The sequence below is a fragment of the Trachurus trachurus genome (assembly GCF_905171665.1).
Source record: "Trachurus trachurus genome assembly, chromosome: 10".
Lineage (NCBI taxonomy): Eukaryota > Metazoa > Chordata > Actinopteri > Carangiformes > Carangidae > Trachurus > Trachurus trachurus.
The window spans coordinates 1,118,968-1,143,206 of NC_139894.1; the positions used below are offsets into that span (position 1 = coordinate 1,118,968).

General features: G+C 44.1%; 1 protein-coding gene across 1 annotated transcript in view; it reads right to left on the bottom strand.

Moving 5' to 3' along the window:
• Positions 1-23,148, bottom strand: part of tbc1d9b (TBC1 domain family member 9b) — a 32,220-nt gene extending 9,072 nt beyond the window's left edge. The window contains exons 1-14 of the mRNA XM_083980398.1: positions 22,885-23,148; positions 18,775-18,885; positions 18,364-18,482; positions 18,034-18,265; positions 16,284-16,542; positions 14,733-14,940; positions 11,432-11,629; positions 10,632-10,784; positions 7,483-7,633; positions 5,439-5,653; positions 4,727-4,844; positions 3,175-3,377; positions 625-707; positions 296-425 (exon numbers count right to left, since the gene is read on the bottom strand). Coding sequence (XP_083836524.1) covers positions 296-425; positions 625-707; positions 3,175-3,377; positions 4,727-4,844; positions 5,439-5,653; positions 7,483-7,633; positions 10,632-10,784; positions 11,432-11,629; positions 14,733-14,940; positions 16,284-16,542; positions 18,034-18,265; positions 18,364-18,482; positions 18,775-18,885; positions 22,885-23,002 — 2,298 coding nt within the window. The 5' untranslated portion in view covers positions 23,003-23,148. The remainder of the gene's footprint in view (positions 1-295; positions 426-624; positions 708-3,174; positions 3,378-4,726; positions 4,845-5,438; positions 5,654-7,482; positions 7,634-10,631; positions 10,785-11,431; positions 11,630-14,732; positions 14,941-16,283; positions 16,543-18,033; positions 18,266-18,363; positions 18,483-18,774; positions 18,886-22,884) is intronic.
• Positions 23,149-24,239: the final 1,091 nt, after the last annotated feature.

Here is a 24,239-nt window from a genome sequence, read left to right on the forward strand (position 1 = left end):
GACAAACTTAGAGTTGAGTTGGGGTCACCAGAGATGGTTTACCTTTTTATTTTAAAATCTTTTTCTCAGTATTTTAAATTTACAGAACTTTAAGCAGACTTCCGCTCGTATGTGCCCTAATGAAGTTTGTCCAAGTGGAGTTGCCGTACGCAGCTTTCCAAGATGGCGGCCCGGTACGCAAACCGGGCAGTGACAGGAACAAACATCAGACAGGTGAGACGGCCACACGGTGATAAATAACAGTGACAGTACATGAGTGTGATGACATCACAACGTGTCATCGCTCCGGTATGACCTCATAGGACGACTTGATGAGGTCAAAGATGTCGATCTCAGGCGGAGGCTCGTCGCCGCTCGTCAGCAGAGCGTGAAGGTGAGGGATGGGCGGAGCCACCGTCTGTTTGTTCACAACGTTATCCAGGTACCTGCACACACACACACACACACACACACACACACACACACACACACACACACACACACACACACACACACACACACACAGAGAGCTGACAGGTGAGTCTACAGGTGCTGCTGTTGGTCCCTGCCGTCACCTGTCGACGTCTCAATACAAACATTGACCAGGTGAGCTGATCTCAGGTGTGTTGTAGGTCTGGCTCGTACCTGCCCAGGATGGTCATGGCTTCTCCCTCGTCGCTGCAGGACAGCAGGGCGTCCATGTTGTCATGGAGAACAGCCAGCGCCACCTGCAGGTCGACAGGAAGTAGTTTAGTCACACGTCACCTGGACAGACAGACAGACAGGTGTTATGCTGCGTTCGTAACAAATCGGAAATCCCAACTCGAAAAGTTCCGACTTCCGACACCATTGCGTTCACGCTGCAGGAACTCGGGAGAAAAAAAACATGGATACCTGAAGGAAGTTTGTCGTATTGTGGCTCATCGCTGAATATGAAACATCAATGCAGCAGTAAATGATGTTTATTGTGGAGGAGAGGAGACGCTGCAGATGAGTGCACATATAATGTTACAGCCTTGATAACAGTTAAACCTTATTTCCATCACATACCAGGAGCCGCAATTTCACACCATACAACAATCACAGCTTAAAGGGATAGTTCAACATTTTTGAAAATTGGCCCATCGCCATGATCCCCCTAGTAATAGCAGTAGGTTCGTTACCTTTAATTGTTGGTCCAAGCTGCTTTTAGATCGGGGGAGAAGAATACCGAGCGGCGCAGCTACACTACGGAGGCTAATGGAATTTCTTGGTTTTGCTCATCAAACTCAGCAAATACACAACCAAAAAACTCAAAAACGCTGTGGTGGACAAGTTGTGACCTGCACATTCACCACGCTATGAGATAATAGCGGAAAGTTGCGAGATGGAGTTGTTTTAGAGGCAAAGTCGGACTTTACACTCTAGACGGCTGCTCGGCGGAGTGATTTCAAAAGCGCCTGTTTACTGCAGATACGTCCGTATACTACGGCACTGGCTGAGGTGCGCACACTGTGTCCCTCCGACCAGTGGTTCACTGAAGAAAGTAGTTCCGAGTATTTGCTTCACTTCTCTTAACTTTCCGCTATTATCTCATAGCGTGGTGAATGTGCAGGTCACAACTTGTCCACCACAGCGTTTTTGAGTTTTTTGGTTGTGTATTTGCTGAGTTTGATGAGCAAAACCAAGAAATTCCATTAGCCTCCGTAGTGTAGCTGCGCCGCTCGGTATTCTTCTCCCCCGATCTAAAAGCAGCTTGGACCAACAATTAAAGGTAACGAACCTACTGCTATTACTAGGGGGATCATGGCGATGGGCCAATTTTCAAAAATGTTGAACTATCCCTTTAATATAAACGTATTTCATATACCGTATGTAGGAGCCATTTTGCCTGTTCTCTGTTTGACCACCAGGGGGGGTATTGTGTTGGGTGAAGGTGATATAGGTGAGGGTGTAATTGGCCTCCGGTGTGTGTGAGGAGGAGAGCAAAAAGTTTTCTGACCGTGTCAAGACCGTGTCAAGACCGAGAGCAGCAATCCTGTGCTTACCTGGACTTTATGTGTAAATAAATAATTATTATTATGCAAACGACCTCACGTGAATGGACATAGGTTTGTGGACACGCGTCCGGAAGAGTTCCACACCCACACACACAGGAACTTAAACGTACACGGCTTTATTGGTAAAAAGACTGTACACCGTAGATGACCAAATAGTCGCCCGCGTGCAAATACGCGCCTGTGCTCTAACAGCCGTCGGGGTCCGAGCTCATTTGACATAATAAACGCCGGTTCAATTAAACGCCCGGGCGATTAAGTGTTTACCATAGTCTTGCACAGAAAACAAAAGTTTTTTTTAACAGCGCTTCACCGGCTCTCACCTCTTCTGTCAGTCAGCCCCTCCTCTCGCTCTCTCTCCCGCATGCAGGCGCACACACACACACACACACACACACACACACACACACACACACACACACACACACACACACACACACACACACACACACACACACACACACACACACACACACACACACACACACACACACACACACACACACACACAGACACAGACACACAAACACAGGTGCGCTAGCGGGACAGGTCGTGCTGGACTGCTAATAGACAAAGACAAATAGATAATTGCGCTGATGTACAGTGTTGAAATTACCGCGATCGACCCCCCCCCTCCTCTCCCCCCGCTATCGTTCATAACACTGATCTGATTGGCTGCTCTGATCAGCTCCCTGTGTCGCGGTAACACAGTCTTTGTATTTATTGTTTGATGTCTATAACGATGTCGGGAGGAGTTTTATTCCAGTGGTCCTATGGTGAGCTCCTTGTTCTCAGCATGATGGTCTGGTGCTGCTCATTGCTAAAATAAATTGTAGCCTGTTGCAAATACGCGCCTGGTTCTTATAAACGTCCGGGCTCCAAGTCCATTTAGCATATTAAACGCCCGGGCTAATAAATGGTCATCTACGGTAGGCTACTGCAATAATACAAAAAAATATGCATTAAAACCTCAACAAATAAATTAAAATGTCTAAATTCTAACCGTTTAGGACGAGGGCTGCCAAGTTTTGAGCTCTGATATGATACCCGAGTTTCCGACCTGTAATTTCTGAGTTCGACTCCGTTCAATTCATTTTTTACAACGCAGCATTAGCACCAACACCGTGTTCCACCTGGAGAGTCAGACCCAGAGCCGTACCTGGAAGATGACCTTGATGCCCTCGTAGAAGAAGCAGTCGACCAATAGGACGGCGCTGTCGAAGGGCATGACGGACAGGAAGAGCGTGAGGAACCAGGAGAGGCTGATGGTGGAGATGACGCCCAGGTCCTGCATGTGTTCGTAGAGCAGCGGCAGGAAGGCTCGGGTCAGGTCCTCGAACACACCCTGGTCCACCAGCGCTCCTGCAGACACACACACACACACACACACACACACACACACACACACACACACACACACACACACACACACACACACACACACACACACACACACACACACACACACACACACACACCGGTCAAAGCCCAGCCCTGACAGGAGTCACGTTGGCCCCTCATCTCATCTGATGCCCAATCAGAGACAGTCCTACTTTTAATGCATTCAAAAAACAGCTTAAAGGGATAGTAGCATTTTTTTAAAGTGTGGTTGTATGATCTCCAAATAGCCCCTAAGTACTTTAATTGCAGTAGAAGACTCTCTGCACTCCTCCCGTTAGCAACGCCAGCCCATAATAGCCCTGCCCAGAGATTTACAACATACAGTGTTGTGAATGGACCCAAAGAAACGGCCTACTTTCACAGCCTAAAAGAGGTTTTACCTAACCAAGACCTAACCAACTGCTGATCGGCGGGCGCTAACCCTGGGCGGAGGGATACGTGAGTTGGTTAGGTCCAAATAAAAACTGTGTTTTTCCTGCACTTTGAAGGGCTGGAAAAAATTATATTATAGTGAACAATGGAACTGTGTATTTTTTTTCAGGAAAAACCTCTTTTAGGCCGTGAAAATAGGCCGTTTCTTTGGGTCTGTTCACAACACTGTATGTTGTAAATCTCTGGGCAGGGCTATTATGGGCTGGCGTTGCTAACGGGAGGAGTGCAGAGAGTCTTCTACTGCAATTAAAGTACTTAGGGGCTATTTGGAGATCATACAACCACACTTTAAAAAAATGATACTATCCCTTTAATGCATTCAAAAAACAGCTTAAAGAATGGTTACTGTCCCATCAAATTTGCACCCATGAATGAAATATCTACCAGCACTTTAATACAGTAATACTGTAGCCCTTATTTCTTATAATATATTATTCTGTATTGTAATTTTATTGTGAAACTGTTGCAAATATTCTGTTTTCTCTTATATTTATGCAGGTAACAATGCTATGCAGCGCTGCATGGCATTGTTACCTGTTTTCTTATTTCTCTTTTTTTTTTTACTGATATACATAACTGCTGCTAGCGCTCTCTTGTATTTATGCAGGTTGCTATCTGTTCTCTTATTGTTGTAACTGCTGCTATTACTATGTCTTCTCTTACACTTACGCAGGTAGCTTCCTATTGTTGTTTTTTTGTACGGTATGTCTGACAGTCTTTAAATGTGAGGACTACGGATGGAAATGAGCTCTAAGCTAAATCTGGCACATTTACATGACGTGATGTGCACATCACTAATTGTCCATTAATGTGCATTGTCCTCATCAAATAAACAATAAATGAAATGAAATGAAAATGAGGTTTGTTGTGCGACTGACCGACGACTCTGGTGTTGTAGTAGTCCGGCAGCATCCGCTCACACAGCGCCACCAGCAGCCAGAAGGCCTCCTCCTCGGTGCAGTAGAGCAGCAGCACCGAGGTCACGATGTTCATGGCCTGGAGGGGGAGATGTTTTAAAAATTTTAGAAGAAACTGGTTAAATTTCTCAAAGAAATTCTAGGAAAAATGGTAAAATAAAAAAAAATAAAAAGTCAAACAATAGTAAAAAAAAAGAAGAAAAAAAAGTGGTAAAAGTAAAAATAGTAGCCTATATAGTAAATAGTAAAAAGTTTTTGTTAGTTTTTTTAATTGATAAGAAACTGGTACAATTACTCAAGAATTCTAGAAAAAGTGGTAAAATTTTTCAAAAAATTATAGAGAAATGTGGTAAAATTTCTCAAAAAAAAGGAGGGCAAACAATAATACAAAAAGGGGTAAAATTTCTTTAAAAAAAATAGTAAAAAGTAGAACAGAAAAATTGAGAAGAAACTGGTCAAATTTCTCAAAAACATTCTAGGAAAAAGTGGTAAAATTTCCAGAAAAAGTTGTGGACCCCCTTGAATCGTGTCCACCCTCCCACTTTGAGAACTATTGACATTTACTTTAGTTAGATAGTTTTGTTGTACTGGGTATACTGAAGTATTTATACTGGGTATACCTGAGTATCACATGGACTACACCACTGGTTATTATGGTATGGCGCGGCGGTACCTGACAGTATCCGATGCCGGGGTTGCGGTGGGCGTAGGCGGTGAGGACGCGGCGCAGCGCGGCGATGCCCGTCTCGTTCTGGAAGGCTCGGTGTTCGGGCATCGAGCGGTGGAGGTCGCGCTCGATCTCCTCCGTGGCCAACGAGCACAGCCCCATGGCCTGCTCCACCAGGTCGCCGTAGTAACCGGGGTGGGACGCCATCTCGTTCAGCGCACCTGGATGGACGGAGGATGGAAGGACGGCTCAGTTTACCTGTCATTTATTATTCTATTAGCCTTTATTTAATAGTCTACTTGCCAGCCCATAGGGCCCCATTGTGAACCCGGAAATGTTGAGTACCCCAAAGTTTTATGTTAGAAATAGATAGTATGGGTCCCCAGTATTCAGAAACTGCCGGATGCTAACTTATTTATATTGGACAATTAGCATAACAGACATAATTAGCATAAATTAGCATAATTGCCTATATGGGCAATATTTCAACAAAATTGACTTGGCTGATCTGGGCAATATTGGAGTGGTTTTAGGGGTTATTGATGATGCTGAATCCATTTCTGACATTTTCAAAATTCAAAATGGCTGTCTAAACCGGAAGTGACCAGATTTTAACCGCCAGTGGACTGATTTTGATGGAATTCAAAATCTGGTCACTTCCAGTTTAGACAGCCATTTTGAATTTTGAAAATGATGGATGGATGAATGGATTCAGCATCATCAATAACCCCTAAAACCACTCCAATATTGCCCAGATCAGCCAAGTCAATTTTGTTGAAATATTGCCCATATAGGCAATTATGCTAATTTATGCTAATTATGTCAATTATGCTAATTGCCCAATATATATAAGTTAGCATCCGGCAGTTTCTGAATACTGGGGACCCATACTATCTATTTCTAACATAAAACTTTGGGGTACTCAACATTTCCGGGTACTCATTGTTGGCAAGTAGACTATATAATCTGTCCCCTAATTCTAAGGGGCTCCACAGGGTCCTTTTCATGAAAGACAAGTTCCTGTGTTTTTGTTACATTGATCTCTAAGGAACTTTCGTCGCACCACTTCTGGAGACACATGTGCTCTATATACTTCCTCTCCGACTATGTCAAGGCACCATGATACACGGTGTGCAGAGAGAACGCAGACAGTTTGCGGGGGCATTCATATACCAGAGTTCCTACAGTTTAAGACAAGTTAAATTTAAGACTTTTTAAGACGTTTCTAATGCCACTTGAAATGACATTTAAGACAGACTTGTATGCAATGCAAAAAAACAAAAAAACGTCACCACATATACAGGGTTAGGGACAATTTTACCCAGTTTCCTATGTGGTCCAAGGTAAAGTGACTGCTACATGAATGATTTGGGGGGGGGGGGGGGGGGGGGGGGGGGGGCTATGAGTGAGTGACATCATTTAACAGCTGTGTAGTTGTGGAGAGGAGATGATGAACTAAAAAGGACACGTTTGCTCGTTCGTATGTTTCCATCCAAAGTGATTCAAATAACTGGGAAATGATGCGCATTAGAAGACATTTGAGTTCTGTGTGTTTCCAGTAAAAGTACGAACTTTGGTGAAAACTACAAACTCGCACCAGTTTTCCACAGCTGTCCTTTCAGAATAAATGCAGAAAAAGTCCCCAAAAAAACAAAACACTGACTCTGGAGCTGGAGGCGGTGAGAGATTTAGCGTTGACGGCCGCCACTAACTTCTCTATGTCAGAATGTTGCCAATTATTTTGAGATTTGAGACTAATTACAACCATAAAATACCACTTACCATGTGTTAATATTTTTAAGACGTTTGAAACATTGATTTAAGACATTTTAATGCCAATTAAGGCCTTGTTTTTAGATGAATGAATTCAATGCCTTTTAAGACTTTTTAAGGATTCGTAAGAACCCTGTCTACAAGAGGTCGCCATAATCAAGTACAGGGAGGAAAGTGGCAGCAAACCAACTTTTTCCTGGTAGAAAAAGAAAAAGAAGATCTGTGACGGGTGAATGAATGAATGAATGAATGAGTGAGTGAGTGAGTGAGGACTGACCTGAGAACAGCAGCCACAGCTCTCCTCTCAGCCGCTCCGGGATGCCGTTCAGCACCAGCTCTCTGGTCCTGGAGGTCCGGTACATGCACACGCCGCGACCAAACTCAGAGAAATGGATGTTCCACGCCTCCTCCTTCATCTTCTCCTTCATCTGCACAGTCAACACACGAGGAACTCAACATCTTTCCAAGAATATTTGTCTTATTTCTTGTCCAAATGTCTCATTTCTAGTCAAAACTAATCTCTTTCCACTTAAAATAAGACTCAACTTGTTTTGAGATCATTTTCACTTGTTTCAAACTAATTTTCACTTGAAATAAGTAGAAAAATCTGCCAGTGAAAGCAAGTTTTTTTTGTGCTTGTATTATAAGAAAGAAAAACTTGCTCCACTATCAGATTTTTCTACTTATTTCAAGTGGAAATCTGCTTGAAAGAAGTAAAAAGTGTCTGAAAACAAGCTGCTTTTTATGTGATGAGTCTTATTTTAAGTAGAATGAGACATTTTGACAAGAAATAAGACAAATATTCTTGGTAAGATTTAGAGTTTTTGCAGTGTAATAGGGCCTGACACAAAAACGTCCATAAAACTACACAAAAACCATTTAATATTCCTCCACACTGCTCGTCCACTGCGATCCAAGTGTCCTGAAGGGAGATAGTCCAGAGTAAAAATGTCCTAAATGAGGTGGTTTCCAGTAAACTCTGGACTATCTCCAAACAACCCAAGTTTTCTGAATCAGAACAAAGCAAACGGACCACAGGTGTGAATAGGGTTGGGCGGTATGAGCAAAATCTTATATCACGGTATGAGTAATTTCATATCACGGTAACGGTATATATCACGGTATGTTTTTTTCCCCCTGTAAATTCAATTAATGGCTTAAAATAACCATACTGTCGCATTTGATCATTTTCCTCTTTTATTTTTTAACTTGGATTTCTATAAAAATAAAAAAAAAGACAGGAAAAATGCCAGAGCAGTCTGGCTCCAGTTAGTGCAATTATATAGGCTATATATATATATATAAAAAGAAATCACAGAATCACAAATTAGCATTTTACGAAAATGCCTACGGTCTGTGCTGTATATGGCTGTTCAAACAGGTCAAACCGGGAAAATCAAAGAAGTTACTTTAGAGTTCCTAAGTAACCTTTACAGTCTATGGTAGTACACAAAGGGCTCAAATTTCAACAACTGACGGAAAAACGGTGTGTGGGAGGGACGGAAGTGACCATAATAAACAAACAGCCTGTCCTACAATAAAAATGGCACGAGGAGTAAAGCAATATGTTAAGCGGCAATATATATTTAAGCATCAAAGATGTTAAATCAAACCCACATAGTTTGAAACAACGTTTAAAACACACACAGCCAGTGTCACAACTAAGCATAAAAAGCCCGCTAGCTTAATGCTAACGTATAATGTAAAACACCATAGACGGGCTAACAGAAATTAGCACCGCTTATAACCTGACTTACTCCTCCTTCTGAAAAACAAGTCAAACTTTAGGATGTGTTAGAGGTCTAATTCATCTGTCTAACCATCAGAACTATGACACATGAAACGGTAAACACAGCTGATCGATCGAAAAAAATTACGGCTGGAGTGAATTACTTTCACTTTTCACTTTTTCGTCTTGTTGGGCGGGTCGGGCTGCCTCCGCTTCCTCGTGACTCCCACTCATGGATGTATTGTCATGGATTATGCTCCCACTTCTGCTTTCACTCTCCGCCTCCGCCATGGTTGTTATCACTCCGGTAACCGGTAAAGCTGTTTCTTCTTCGTCGTGCTGATGCAACCACGCCAAGCAGTCTGCTGCAGTGCCGGCTCCCCCGTGTGTCGAGGCGGTCTAACTACAGTGACTTCAGAGAGATGCCGCAGACATCTGCTCTTTCTCCGGTATAAACGGTATTGCAAAATCTCTACCGGTAGACATTTTATACCGTCACACGGTATAATACCGTCATACCGCCCAACCCTAGGTGTGAAGACGACCTAAGAGACAGGACCTATAGGAAGATGAAGCCGTCCTTGTGTCGTCCAGAATGTAAACTGATTTAGTACCAATAAAGTTTAGAGTAGGGCTGGGCGATATGACGATATTAGATGGTGAAGGATTAGAGCGTGTAGACGATCTGCCAAAGTGCAGAGATCGTAGCATCGTCTGGGGCTCATTCTGCAGTTCTATGCTGCAAAGCGCAAACAAAGGACAATTACAAAGTTTGCTAAAAGAGAAAACAACAGTTACTTTAGTTTGTATTTTTATTTGACCCTTTTCAATCAGCTATTTAGTGTTTTGATCAGGGTTCCTACAGCTTAAGCCAAGTTAAATTTAAGACTTTTTAAGACTTTTTTAAAGCCACTTGAAATGAAATTTAAGACCGACTTCACAATAAACACAAATGCAGAAAAAAGAAAAAAAACACCACATCAATTACATAGGGTTAGGGACAATTTTACCCACTTTCCTATGTGATCCAAGGTAAAGTGACTGCTACATGAACATTGGATTGTGTCTCTTTCCAGCTGTCCTTTCAAAATAAATGCATAAAAAGTCCGAAAAAACAAAACACTGACTCGGGAGCTGGTGACGGTGAGAAATTTAGCGTTGACGGCCGCCACTAACTTCTCTATGTCAGAATGTTTGAGACTAATTACAATCATAAAATACCACTTACCATGTGTTAACATTTTTAAGACGTTTGAAAAATTGCTTTAAGACATTTTAATGCCAACTAAGGCCTTGTTTTTAGATGAATGAATTCAATGCCTTTTAAGACTTTTGAAGGATCCGTAAGAACCCTGTTTGATTCACTTAAAATCCTGTTAAAATGACTGTGTTGAATAAAACAAACAGTAATGTCTTCATTAATATTTTACTTTCATGTTTATTGAAAGCTACCTTTTCTGTTGCAAGAGTCCACTTTATCAGAGTGTTGTTGTTTACCTTTTACTATGTTTACGTTGTTTGCACATGTTGGCAAAACTGCAACTATTTAGATTAAAATCTGTTCAGAAAGGTTCTTTGGCCTAAATTGTCTGTTTTTATTTTTTCGATTTAAGATCGTGATGAAATCTAAATCGTGACTTCATTTTTAAAAAACCGTGATATGATATTTTTGCCAGTTTAGAGTGACTTGAACTCACGGCTTTGGGCCCCAGGTCCTCCGGAGCGTCGCGCTGGTACAGCTGCAGCAGACCCTGAGAGGCCGTGGGCAGCCCGGCGTGGTAGTGGCGCCCCCTGCTGGCCGACTCGGACCCTGCAGCCGAGGAGGACGGAGCGCTGGAGGAGGAGGACGCCTGAGGACACACGGCGTCAGAACGGACAGAGAGAGAGATGATTAACACGTTATTAAGCTCTTGACTTCAAGACATTTTGGTTCCAGCTGCAGCGTCGTATGATGAAAGAGAAAAGAGGGAAAGAATACGCACAATAGTCCAGGCAATTTAGCTCATTTTGGACCCGAAAATAGAACTAATTGTCACAGAAGGTTTTTCACCATACATCATTTCTATGAGGTGTCTAGAGCAACATACTAAAAGTCCTAAGAAATCCTAGTTGGGGAAATATGTTTAATTCTCATCATTATTTACTGTATAAACTTTATACAGTTTATACAGGTATTGTTGTCGGCACCATAGACTTTAAAGTCTATGGTGCCGACAACAATACCTTTACGCTCCATAGGGGTGTATTGTTGTCAGCACCATAGACTTTATACAGTAAATAATGATACAAATTAAACATATTTCCCCAACTAAATAATCAATTTTCCTGAATAGATAACAGGAGAAGTTACACAATGTCCCTTTAAACATGTGCAGTTATAACTAAGTGACCTATGAAACATTCTGGTGGCAGTTGCAGCACTCGGCCACCGTGTGGCAGTAAAACACTCTCAGTGAATAACCTCCATGATCTGATCGTCACGGCGATGATGACGTACCGATTGGCCAATCAGAGCGAGCGGGCTGGTGTCGCCCCACGAGCTGTCGGGCGTCCGCTGCAGGAAGTCGGAGATGCGCTGGACCAGGAAGTCTCTGTCCTTGAGGTTGGCGAACAGGAAGTTCATCTTGTTCTTGGTGCTGATGGACACGGGACACGGCAGGACGCTGCTGCTGTCCGCCTTCTCCACGATGGACACCTGAGGAGCAGAGAGCATCATGGGTAAAAAATGAGCTATTATTAAATCATATAGTTGTTTGTAATCATTTATAATATTCCAAGGTTTTTATACCATTTACATTTATGGATATAATATTTTCCTTGTAAAATAAAAAGATTCAACAAAAACAATTCCTTTCCCTTAAGTTTTTTTTCATCATAAGTGAGAATTATATCTTTTTTTTTTAGTTTAAAGCAGAAGTAAGGTGAATGTTTGTGTTAATCAAAGTCTTAAATAGTTGTATCTTCCGACAGCAATCACTTCTATAGAGTGTTTGGTCTGAAACACGGGTCTGTCAGTCACTCTGCTCTGCTCTGAGCCCAGGAGAAAACTTTCCTTGTATCCTACAACCTTTATCCAATGAGGAGAGAGAACGGCATAAAGGGGCAGTCCTCTCTGTGTGTGCAGCCAAGGGATGCGCCTGAATGTGGTGACGTAGCGACGAGGACCAATAGATCCATGATGAGGGCGGGGGCTGCTAACTCCATCGGCTGACAAGACGTTATGGTGCGTTCAAGGCAACTCGTAACTCGTGTTTTTCCGAGCTGTGAAGTGGTACCAGTCCGATCTGGTACGAGTTCACGGGTCAGAAGTTACGAGTGGCCGTTATAGTGACTTTGGAACGCAGCATTAGCCAAAACGACCGGATCGCTTACTTCTGCTTTAAGATTTGTTTCATCATAAGTGAGAATTATATCTTTTTTTTTTTTAGTTTAATCTTGATGCCTGTCAAACATTTAAACATGTCTTCTAGTTCCATCCAAAACAAATGGGTGTTAACGACATTCAAAAAAAAAAAAGATGACAAATATTTTCCTCCTCCTGTTCACAAAAAGTACAGTGGATACTAATATCTTTAAATGTGGAGATGGCCTGATTGACCGGGTAGCTATTTATTTATTTATTTACTTATTGATTTATTAGGGGCCAGCGCCGCATCGTCACGCGACCATAACAAATAAAACTGAAAACTAGGGTTGTGCCGATTGGCGATCCAATCGTCTATCGGCGATTGGAAGGACGAGCTGCGATGTTTTGTTTTCTTGGCGATTTTACACACACACACACATACACATACTCGCTACTTTTTTATTGATCTAATGCGCAATCTGTTTGTTTTGTTTTAATGAAGCCGCTTGGCTTGCTGCTTCCAACAGATACTCTGTCATATGACAGTGTTTCACCAATCAAATGCAGCCACTGGCGACGTCCAATCAGACGGAGCCAGGTAGTCATATGACCGCACATAAAATCTCTGTGGTAAACAGGGTGGCCACTCCGCCTCAAATCTGAGGAAACACGTTTAGCTGGTGTTGTGGCTGTGACGCTGCCGACGCCAGCCCTGTTACTGTATGTTACAGCCCGACGAGGTGTTCACTAAGACGTCCGGTGAATTACGTCCGCCATGAATGGATTTTTCGGCTTTCGGCAACGCAATAGCGTTCTGTTCATTGATCATAGCGCTCTTTCTCTGTTATTAGCCCTGACACACAGAGAGAGAGAGAGAGAGAGAGAGAGAGAGAGAGAAGCGCGCATGCATGACAGCAGGGCACGGTAAAAGCGATACTCATACGCCGCCCCCCCCCCCCCCCCCCCCCCCCCCCCCCCGTCGAACGAACACGTGGAACGGCACCCCTCTTCCACGGTGAAATCAAACGTCCGCCTCGCGCGCGCGGCGGATTTAAAGGCGAGGAGAGGAGCTCATTTGATTGGTGAAGATCTGACTCGGCTGTGTCAAACCCACTCCACGCCTTCTCTCCTCCCTCTATGCCATTTGCTCCGGTGGGAGGGAAGTAGGCGGGATGCGCCCCGCTGCGCTTCGAAGGAAAATTGCAAACTGCTCCTGGACACGCCTCGTTGGCGAAGCGAACGCGGAGCGCAGGCCTGATCCGCTGCGCCTGCGCTAGTTTACGAAAGTAGAGCCCTCTGTCTGAGTGTGTTGCTGGGTTTGAAATACACAGGGATACGGTGTTTGTTAAAGGGATAGTTCAACATTTTGGCAAATTGGCCCATTGCCATAATCCCTATAGTCATAGCAGTAGGTTCGTTACCTTTATTTGTCGGTGTAAGCTATTTTTAGAACGGAGGAGTGGAGCGGCAGGCTGTTCAGAGCTACACTATGGAGGCTAATGGAATTTCTTGGTTTCCCTCATCAAACTCATCAAATACAAAATCCCAAAACTCCAAAACGCTCTGGTGGACAAGTTGTGACCTGCACAATCACCACGCTATGAGATAATAATGGAACGTTACGAAACGGAGCCGTTTTCGAGGTAAATACAGAGTCTGCTTGCTGAAAAACTGTCCCTGAAGGCAACGCGCATCAGCGGTTTTGCATGAATTTACCTCTAAAACAACTCTGTGTGGTAACGTTCTATTATTATCTCATAGCGTGGTGATTGTGCAGCTCACAACTTGTCCACGAAAGCGTTTTGGAGTTTTGGGATTTTGTATTTGATGAGTTTGATGAGGGAAACCAAGAAATTCCATTAGCCTCCATAGTGTAGCTCTGAACAGCCTGCCGCTCCACTCCTCCGTTCTAAAAATAGCTTACACCGACAAATAAAGGTAACGAACCTACTGCTATGACTATAGGGATTATGGCAATGGGCCAATTTGCCAAAATGTTGAACTATCCCTTTAAAGATCCTCCTGAGTTTTTCTGATACTCCACACACATATGGAATGACTATGTTGTTTCTCTTGTTTTGTCTTTCTTTCTCAACCACTTGGGTGGGTTCCTGTTTCCTCTGCGTGGTCACGTCCTCCATGACTCAGCATCACTCACTTCCTGTTCGTCCACAACCACTAAACAACTTCTCTCAGTGCAAAACCAAGTTTACTAAATGTGAAACACGTTTTACAAGCGCAGAGACGATTTACTCAGATCATTGTCCATCGAACCCTTCAGCATCATTGAATCCATTCTCCTGTAACTGTGCAACCTGCTATCTCACCACGCTGCCCCTCAATAACAAAAACACATTTCTCAGAGTCACTCACACTTGCTCAAAAATAATTTTAATAAAACAATCAATCGATCAATTCACCTCTCTGAGTGTGACTATTATGGGATGTTTACCTCTCTGAGCGGGATGATGAGCTGACACAGATCCTCCTCTCTGCTGTTGAAGCAGATGTAGTTGTTGGAGATGAACAGCTGTCCGACCACGTGCATCTTGGCGAACGGCGTCCACAGCGTGCAGTCCGTGTGTCCGTCCAGGCGCTCGTCCTGCGTCAGGCGGAACATCATGCGGTAGCGCTCGTTCTTGGCGCGGGCGTCCAGGTCCCTGCGGCGAGGAGAGGACAGACAACAGACACAGACAACAAGGTCATCATCGCTGCTGCTACTGAATGAAAACGACTGCGTGTGTAAGCAGGGTTCAAACTGAACTTTTTTGCTCACTGGCCATTATGATGCCAGTGGGGGGAAAACATCTTTGGAGTGTTTTTATGTCTCAAAATAGACTCCAAAATCAAATTTATTAAGGATAAAAAACAAAATGATGATGAATTATATGTTTTTGAACATTATATATACACCTAAACACACACTACCATAGTCTCATAATGCAATATTGATTCCATAATGGTCCACTGTCGCCTCAAGGCAACACTGCAATTTTCTATAATGGTATGTTGTTGCTTTGGGGCAACAGGTGCATTTTAACAAGTTTCCATTATTTAATAAATAAATAAATTGCATGGAACTATTAAAAATTAAACTTTACTAATCTATTAGTGTAAATATATTTTTTTCCAGATGAAAAAGGGCCAGGAAGTTCCTGTATGTTTTCAGACCGTTTTAGTGGAGCAAAGTGGCAAACCTGTTTCCTTTGAAAAAGTCTGCAGAAAAGGGTTTCAGTGGCTTCTTGGAAGTCATGTGATAAATTAAAGCATTGTTATTGGTTCTCTAAGGTCTCTTCTCTTTTTTTAAGTATTACAGCATTAAATGGGATGAATTGTGGAGATGTGACAGTTATTTAGATTTTTTTTTTTATTAGCTCCTTATGTCGTCAACTCATGGGGGCGTGTCGACACGTGCAGACTTCCACTGCCTTCAGTCATATTTAGTAGCTAAAAGTTTCACAGGAGGACTGACACTGTGCACCATGAAGGAAGATGAGACAATAAATGTAGCCTACACGGACATAGATGTGCATCACCTGTAATAACTGCGCTGCAAAAAAAAAAAAAAAAGACGTCACAGGTCTCCTGTAGCTCCACAGAGGAGCTGTCAGAGAAGCTGCTGTTCCTCTCTCTTCAGTCTGGTGTTTGGCTGCACTTTGTGTATTTAACGGCAAAAAGAAAAAGAAAAAATTGGAGCGATCTTTTTTTTTGCCGTTAAATACATGGACGTATTATCCATGTTAAATACACACGTGCGCCGCGAGCGTTGTAATCGGTCACAAATCATTGCTATACGGCATGTTGTGAGCTTGAAGATCTGCACGACGCCGGCTCACAACCCAAGCGTCACAGCTGGGGCGGGAGGAACAGTAACAACAACGAAGTAGTTGGATTTTTTTTCACTTCGCGACTGGCGACCGCTAATTTTGAACCCTGCGTGTGTGTGTGTGTGTGTGTGTGTGTGTGTGTGTGTGTGTGTGCGTGTGTGTGTTTTGGCCTCGACCTCTTGAGCGCGGAGACGTTCTTCAGAGTCTTGCAGGGTTTGGGCAGCGAGCGGTCGGCGGCGAAGGCCTCGTTGTCGAGCAGCTGGCGCATGGCGATGTTGGCGAGCTGCTCCATCAGCTTGAAGGTGTCGTTGATGTTCAGGAACATGGAGAAGAAGTGTTCGGTGTGGCGAGTGCTGACGCGGACGCTCTCTGGAAACACCAGCGTGGCGTTCTTCTCCAGCTGAGTCACCTCCGTCCACTGCACCACCAGAGTCACTGAAATACACAGAGGTACAGCTGACATGAAGGAGTCCATAAAAAAAGAATTATGGCCTTAAAGGGATACGCCAACATTTTTTTTCGTGTCTTGCCTCACTCCCGAGTCCATGACCAGCAGATAGACACCATCCTTTCAACTGTGCGTGCAGTAACAAGGGAGTCGCTAATTAGTCGCTAATTAGCTTAGCTCAAACACTGGAAGTGTATGGGTAGTGTTAGCCTGCCTCCACCTAAAGTCGCTAATTAGCTTAGCTCAAACACTGGAAGTGTATAGGTAGTGTTAGCCTGCCTCCACCTAAAGTCGCTAATTAGCTTAGCTCAAACGCTGGAAGTGTATGGGTAGTGTTAGCCTGCCTCCACCTAAAGTCGCTAATTAGCTTAGCTCAAACACTGGAAGTGTATAGGTAGTGTTAGCCTGCCTCCACCTAAAGTCGCTAATTAGCTTAGCTCAAACACTGGAAGTGTATAGGTAGTGTTAGCCTGCCTCCACCTAAAGTCATCAGAGAAACTCTTCAGCAACTCTAAACGGAAACCGGTGGGCCGATCTTGGTCTCAGAGCTGACAAAACTCTCCGGTAAGGCATCTTGAGCGGTCAAATGCCGCTAACGGGACGAGATCGGTCAAAACGGAGGGTTCAAGCTAAGACGCTTTATTTTGGTTCAAGCTAGCTACATCGAGGGTAGGTTAGCTTCCTATTTCAAAGTAAAAGCACAAATTCTATCGTTCTGTATGTAAAGGGCAACGGGTGTTTTATTTTGTGAAAGTAACCGGAAGTGCGTTGGTCACAACGGCTAGCTTGAGTAGCGCCAAATTCGTCCCAACAAAATTGTAAACAGCTGGTATTTAGACAAATTAACGACACACTGCTGATCTAAACGGCTACTTTCTCACCTAAACATGTTTGAAATGTGGATAAAGTGATATATTTACAGAGTTTAGAGCTAAAATGAAATCAGCTTCTGACTGCTGATTTCAGCTCGGGTAGGAGGCAGGCTAACACTACCCATACACTTCCAGTGTTTGAGCTAAGCTAATTAGCGACTTTAGGTGGAGGCAGGCTAACACTACCCATACACTTCCAGTGTTTGAGCTAAGCTAATTAGCGACTTTAGGTGGAGGCAGGCTAACACTACCCATACACTTCCAGTGTTTGAGCTAAGCTAATTAGCGACTTTAGGTGGAGGCAGGCTAACACTACCCATACACTTCCAGTGTTTGAGCTAAGCTAATTAGCGGTGCGCAAGCTCTGCCCGTATCTCCCTTGTTACTGCACGCACAGTGGAAAGGATGGTGTCTATCTGCTGGTCATGGACTCGGGAGTGAGGCAAGACACGAAAAAAAAATTGTTGGTGTATCCCTTTAAACACACTGAGTGGCAGCTGTGTGTGTGTGTGTGTGTGTGTGTGTGTGTGTGTGTGTGTGTGTGTGTGTGTGTGTGTGTGTGTGTGTGTGTGTGTGTGTGTGTGTGTGTGTGTGTGTGTGTGTTACCTTCCTTCCCCAGGAGGAAGGAGTAGAAGCACAGGTGGTTGACGGACAGGTAGAGCCAGCCTTGCCGCGGGACTCGTCCCTTCCAGTAGCTGCAGGAGTAGTAGTTGACCAGCTTCTCCTCGTCGGGCATCCCGAACAGACGCCGCATCTTTAGCTCCGCCTCCCGGAACTTCCCACAGTCCTCCTCCTGCTCCTCGCCCTGCTTCAGCCGGTTCTCCTCCGCTATCAGGCCCTGTGAGGCGGGAAATGACATCATCACTCAGCGACATCACGCTCAACAGGCACACGACAGGAAGTCAGAGGAGGGAAGACACACAGGAAGTGACGTACGGAGATCTTCCCCTTGACGAAGGTGGTGACGTCTTCGTCGTTGTCGAAGATGGAGATGGTCGTCAGCAGGTTGGTCTCCAGCCAATCCCAGTGCTCCGTGATCTCCTTCCTGGACGAGCCTGCAAGACACAGCTCAGGGTCAACCGGCTCAGCTCGGCTCAGTCCAGTCCAGTCTAGTCCGGTCCAGTCTGGTTCAGTCTAGTCCAGTCTAGTCTGGTCCAGTCCAGTTCGGTCCAGTTCGGTCCAGTTCGGTCCAGTCCAGTTCGGTCCAGTTCGGTCCAGTTCGGTCCAGTTCGGTCCAGTTCGGTCCAGTCCAGTTCGGTCCAGTTCGGTCCAGTTCGGTCCAGTTTGGTCCAGTCCAGTCCAGTCCAGTCCAGTCTAGTCCGGTCTAGTCCGGTCCGGTCCACTCACCACATGCGATGTTCCAGTAGATCTGAGAGTCGGCCGTCTGCAGCAGGATCCTGTACGGAGCCACTCTGGCACTCGAGTCCAGAACCACGTCCAGAGTCCCGACCAGCAGACCTGCAGGACACAGACAGAGTTAGAGCACTTTGTGTGTGTGTGTTAAAGGGCAACTTCGGTTTTTTCAACCTGGGCCCTGTCTTCATATGTTTTTCTGGATAATAGTTTTATTGAGGTGGCTGCAGTATTGAACCGGGCAGGCAGCCTGCAGCCCATAATGCTCTTCAACGGGGCAGGCAGCCTGCAGCCCATAACGCTCTACCACGGGGCAAGAGGCTCCCGTCAAAGTTCAACCTATCCACCTTTTTCCAAACGTCAACAACGTAGCCTGTTGTGCCGGTTTTGCTCTTCCGGTGGAATTTTATGTTTATGTTTCCATGGTTTCGGTAGTCGCGGTAAATGCATGGATTTTTTTTTTCCCCCAATGACAATCTGTAAAACGCATGGATCATCACAGCAGCTTTTAACAGTGGATATCACACAAATTGACATCCGTGTTAAAGCCAGCGTTAATAGATCCATGCGTTTACCGCAACTATGACAACGACTGAAAACCATGGAAACGTAAACGTACAATTCCACCAAACCGGCAAAACTGACTTCCGGTTTTGTCCATAGATGATGTCGGAAACTTGTGGATAAACGGGCATTTTTTTTACACTGAGGCTCAGATAGTTACAATGAGAGTCCCACAACATACTAGAAAGGAGAAATGAACGTAATAGTCTCTACCTTTAGCTGCAGGTCGCTGTTTGCTGTGATCTGTGTCCAAATCTCACCACGCCAGAAATCTCGTTCTGAAATCTCGCGATAACTCGCGGCAAAACACCGGTGGGGAATAGCTAGGCTACTGTTACCTGACCGAGGTGAAGACAGACGACCGGAGAATTTACAAATTGTAACAGCAAAATGTTGGGCTGCTCTTCGCAAGTGAGGGCTAACAGTTAGCGGTGCTACAAATGGATGCTGACACTCCTGTGGATGCACTGCGCCGTCGCCGTGCCGACCACAGGGTCTGCTGTGACCACTTTGGACACTCATTGTAACTATCTGAGCCTGTCAGTGTGAAAAAAATGCAGGTTTATAGGTTGAACTTTGACGTGAGCCACTGGCCCCGTGGTAGAGCGTTATGGGCTGCAGGCTGCCTGCCCCGTGGTAGAGTATTATGGGCTGCAGGCTGCCTGCCCGGCTCAATACTGCAGCCACCTCAATAAAACTATTATCCATCACTCACATATACAGAAAAACATATGAAAACAGGGCCCAGGTTGAAAAAAACCGAAGTTGCCCTTTAACAAATAAACAATGTTAACCAGTGCAGCATCACAACAACAGCCGAGTTATAGTTTATAATACTATTATATATTATTATATATTATGAGAGTTCCATGGTCTCTAACAGACGTTGTCATGACGATGTCGTCGACTCTGCAGAAAGGAGCTGGTGTTGCTAGGAGACAGTGGGACTGACATGAATCATGTTGATCCACATAACCAACAGACTGTTACTATGGTAACCAGCAGCTTTTATCAACGGGACGAATCAGGGTCAAAGGTCACGGCTCAACGACTGACCAGGGAGCAGCAGGAGATACTCTATTACTCTAAGATAGTTACTCTATTACTCTAAGATAGTTACTCTATTACTCTAAGATACTCTATTACTCTAAGATACTCTATTACTCTAAGATAGTTACTCTATTACTCTAAGATACTCTATTACTCTAAGATACTCTATTACTCTAAGATAGTTACTCTATTACTCTAAGATAGTTACTCTATTACTCTAAGATACTCTATTACTCTCCGTCGTCGGTCAATGTGAAGGATGAGTGGTGGTGCGTTCAGGGTCAGACGGCAGAGTGTGAAACCTCAGCGTTATAAAACGCATTACATGAAATAAGAACTGGACGTTAAAGGTGCAGTCTGTAAAATGTTGGTAAAACCGTCACGTCCAGCGTTCAGATTCTAGATCACAGCGCTCACTCCCAGGGCAATGCATGATGGGAAACGCCGGGCTGTCGCCTGAGCAAAGAGCTGATTGGCTCGGGGGCTGCGGCTACAAACACCACGTGTTGTTATGTAATTGTTATATTTGACGCTGGATTACATGAATCATATGTTGTGAATGTTTCACTGCTTCCTTTCTGCCGACTCCGCTGCCTCGCGTCGGACGCAGTCGGCAGATAAAGGCCGCCGGCTGGTTGTCGGGGTGATGGAGGGGGAGGGGCCTTTACAGGGAAGACTAAAACAAAAAGGGGAGAGAACTTCTCCAGCCGTGTCCCAACGTGTCTTCAGACTACAGGTCGCTACCGGTGGAGCTAACAGGATGCTAACAGGTCGCTAGCGGTGGAGCTAACAGGATGCTAACAGGTCGCTACCGGTGGAGCTAACAGGATGCTAACAGGATGCTAACAGGTCGCTAGCGGTGGAGCTAACAGGATGCTAACAGGATGCTAACAGGATGCTACCGGTGGAGCTAACAGGATGCTAACAGGATGCTAACAGGATGCTAACAGGATGCTAACAGGATGCTAACAGGATGACCGGGTGTCACCGCCTTCATCTCCACCAGCCTGTTGTCACAGACTGCACCTTTAAAGCCCCAGTACGTATGAATTCCCTCCATCTAGCAGTGCGGTTGCATATCTGAACGTATTCTTGATGTTGCATTCAGGTGAAATGGGGCAGACGTCAGACAGACAACAGACGCTGCATGTAACAGGATAAACAAGTGGTCTGACAACATGTTGTCATGGTGATGTGGTATTGTGACAACATGTTGTCATGGTGATGTGGTATTGTTTTAGTAAAATGACATCCGGTTGGTTTGCCGACGGCCGTCTGCCTGAATGCACCTGAATGCAACACCAGTGCCTCCGTCCTTCCTCACACTACACAGTGGTGACAGTTTTAACAGGCCGTTTCCGTGGTTACCTACGGTCACGATGCAACATGGCCGCCTCGGTTCGGTGCGTCGCCCACTTATGTATTTGTAACGACTTGTAACAACTCATTCTAAGGAACCAGAAAGCTTTCATTGGTATGCGGCTGTGATTCACCTTCAGTCAAATACGGATTTATGAAAGACAGGTTTGATTTTTGATATTAAAAAAAAGCCAAATAAGTTACACACTGCACCTTTAACCAAGACTGAGACGTTACTGAACAGCTGGACTGGACCGGGACCGGTTAAAGGGACAACGAGCGAAGTGTTTCCACACTACATTTATGAGCCTCCGCACCGTGAAATTCTTTGACCGGCGCAAGACAGACTCATGTTTTCATTCATCAAGAATTAAAGTCAGAGGTTGGAAGACGATCACATACCGTCGTAGTTCCCACCATAAACGGAGATTCGGCGGCGTTATTCTCATGACTCGCCACGAAACCGAAAGTAAAGAAACGCTGGTCGGCTCGCCCAGCATTTCCACCACCACTAATAATAACAAAATAACCATAGAGACAAAACCATAGATTTATCTAAAATGGACCATTAACAAGTGGTAACGGAGATTCATCCACATTAATATCAGACTTTTTTTTATTGTCGAGGAATTTTTCGTTCTGCTGCTGGAGAAACTCCTGATTGTCCCTTTAAATATTTTGCGTAAACTATGTTTGATTTTACATATTCATAGTGTTGTGAAATCAATTAATGCATAATAATCGTAACACTGTGATTATTTCTCTGACAATAATCGTACAGAGAAAATCTATAATCGTGACATCCCATTTTTATTGTCGTGGAATTTTTCGTTCGTTCTGCCGACGACGGAGAAAACTCCTGGTTGTCCCTTTAACAATGACGTCATCGATCTATCAATGATGCGTTAGTTAGTGGACTGTGGGACGTCACGTCACTCATCATCCCCATGACAACGACACTGACTCCGCCCACTTATAAAAACTGTGATGATTGTTTGAGGAGAGGAGAGGGGGGGGGGGGGTCGAGTCCGACTGACGTGGACTGTAGTGGGCCATACAGACCCTGACCCCCCCCCCCCCCCCCCACACACACACAGCCCCCCCCCCCCCCCCCCCCCCCCCTGTACTCACCGGACAGCCCCCCCCCGCGGCCGTGCCCCCTCCGCCGCTGCAGGATGAAGAACGGGTTGGCCCGCTCGGACACCCACAGCGCTCCGGCCAGCAGCACCTCCTCCGCGTGGACCCACATGGCTGCTGCTGCTGCTCCTGCTGCTCCTCCTCCTCCTCCTCCCCCCACTAGGGTTAACTAACCCCCCCGCTGGGAAACACCGCGGGACAAAGCTCCCAAACGGTTCAGACAAACACGGAGCTGCTGTTGTTTTCACCCGTCAGATGACTGCACATCACTTCCGGGTCTGACGCTGACGCAGCAGGACACGCCCTCTGCGTCATGACGCAACAGACCAGAGCAACACAACAACGTTTCAACTTGTTCACGCTTAAGCTGTACCTTTTGTAAATACAATAGAGAAAGTATCATTCATTTATTTTATAAGTGTCCATTTTGTATATATCTTTTTGGAAAGATTTGGAAAATGTTCTTTTAGCTAAAACCACAGTTATTAGGTATCACTTTGATGAGAAAATTATTGTTTTCGGCTCCTCCTCTCACAATAATAAATTTAACATAATTAATCTTTTCATATTACTAGGTAAATTCCATATTCATAAAGCCAAAATGTCTAATACAACCCCATCATTCCCATTATTTTCAGTCCAATTAAAAATGTATTTTGAGTCTGTATTACATGTTGAATCAAACAAGAAATGTACTGTATATCAGCGATTGAATTTTACTCAAATTATATGAAGTAATCTTGTCTGCCTTTATAACTTGTTCTATGTCTTTAATTTCATTTTTTAAGGTCTTTTTTTTTACAATTTATTTCTTTAATTAGACATATTTATTTATTTACTTATTGTTTTATCATCTCTATATTTCTTATATTATTTATCTACTATATATTAGTTCTGTAAATGTTTTGATAATGTTTGTCTTTGTCATGTCTTGGAATGTCTGTCGCTTTGTTTTTTTGTTCCTTGTTCAATTGGTGATGTTATTTGATGATAAATAAATATTATTAAAAAAAAATAATTAATTAAAAAAAAAAATCAACTTGTTCACGACATTTGTTTTATGGTTGTTCATATAGCAGTAGCCTACATTTTGGAAAGAACTTGAGAAGAATTATATATTATGTAAAACAAAACACAAAATCAACATTGAGGGGAAGAACATTATCTATTTTGATTTCAAAGAAAAGAAACTATGAAGGCTACTATAGTAAACCTTTATATTTAATTGGGGAAGTTTCATATCCATAAATGTAAATTTCAGAATTCTTCACCATCGTTTAAGTTGTTTTTAATTGAAGTTGATTATTATTTAAATGTATATCAATAATGAACATACATTCAGAAATGTT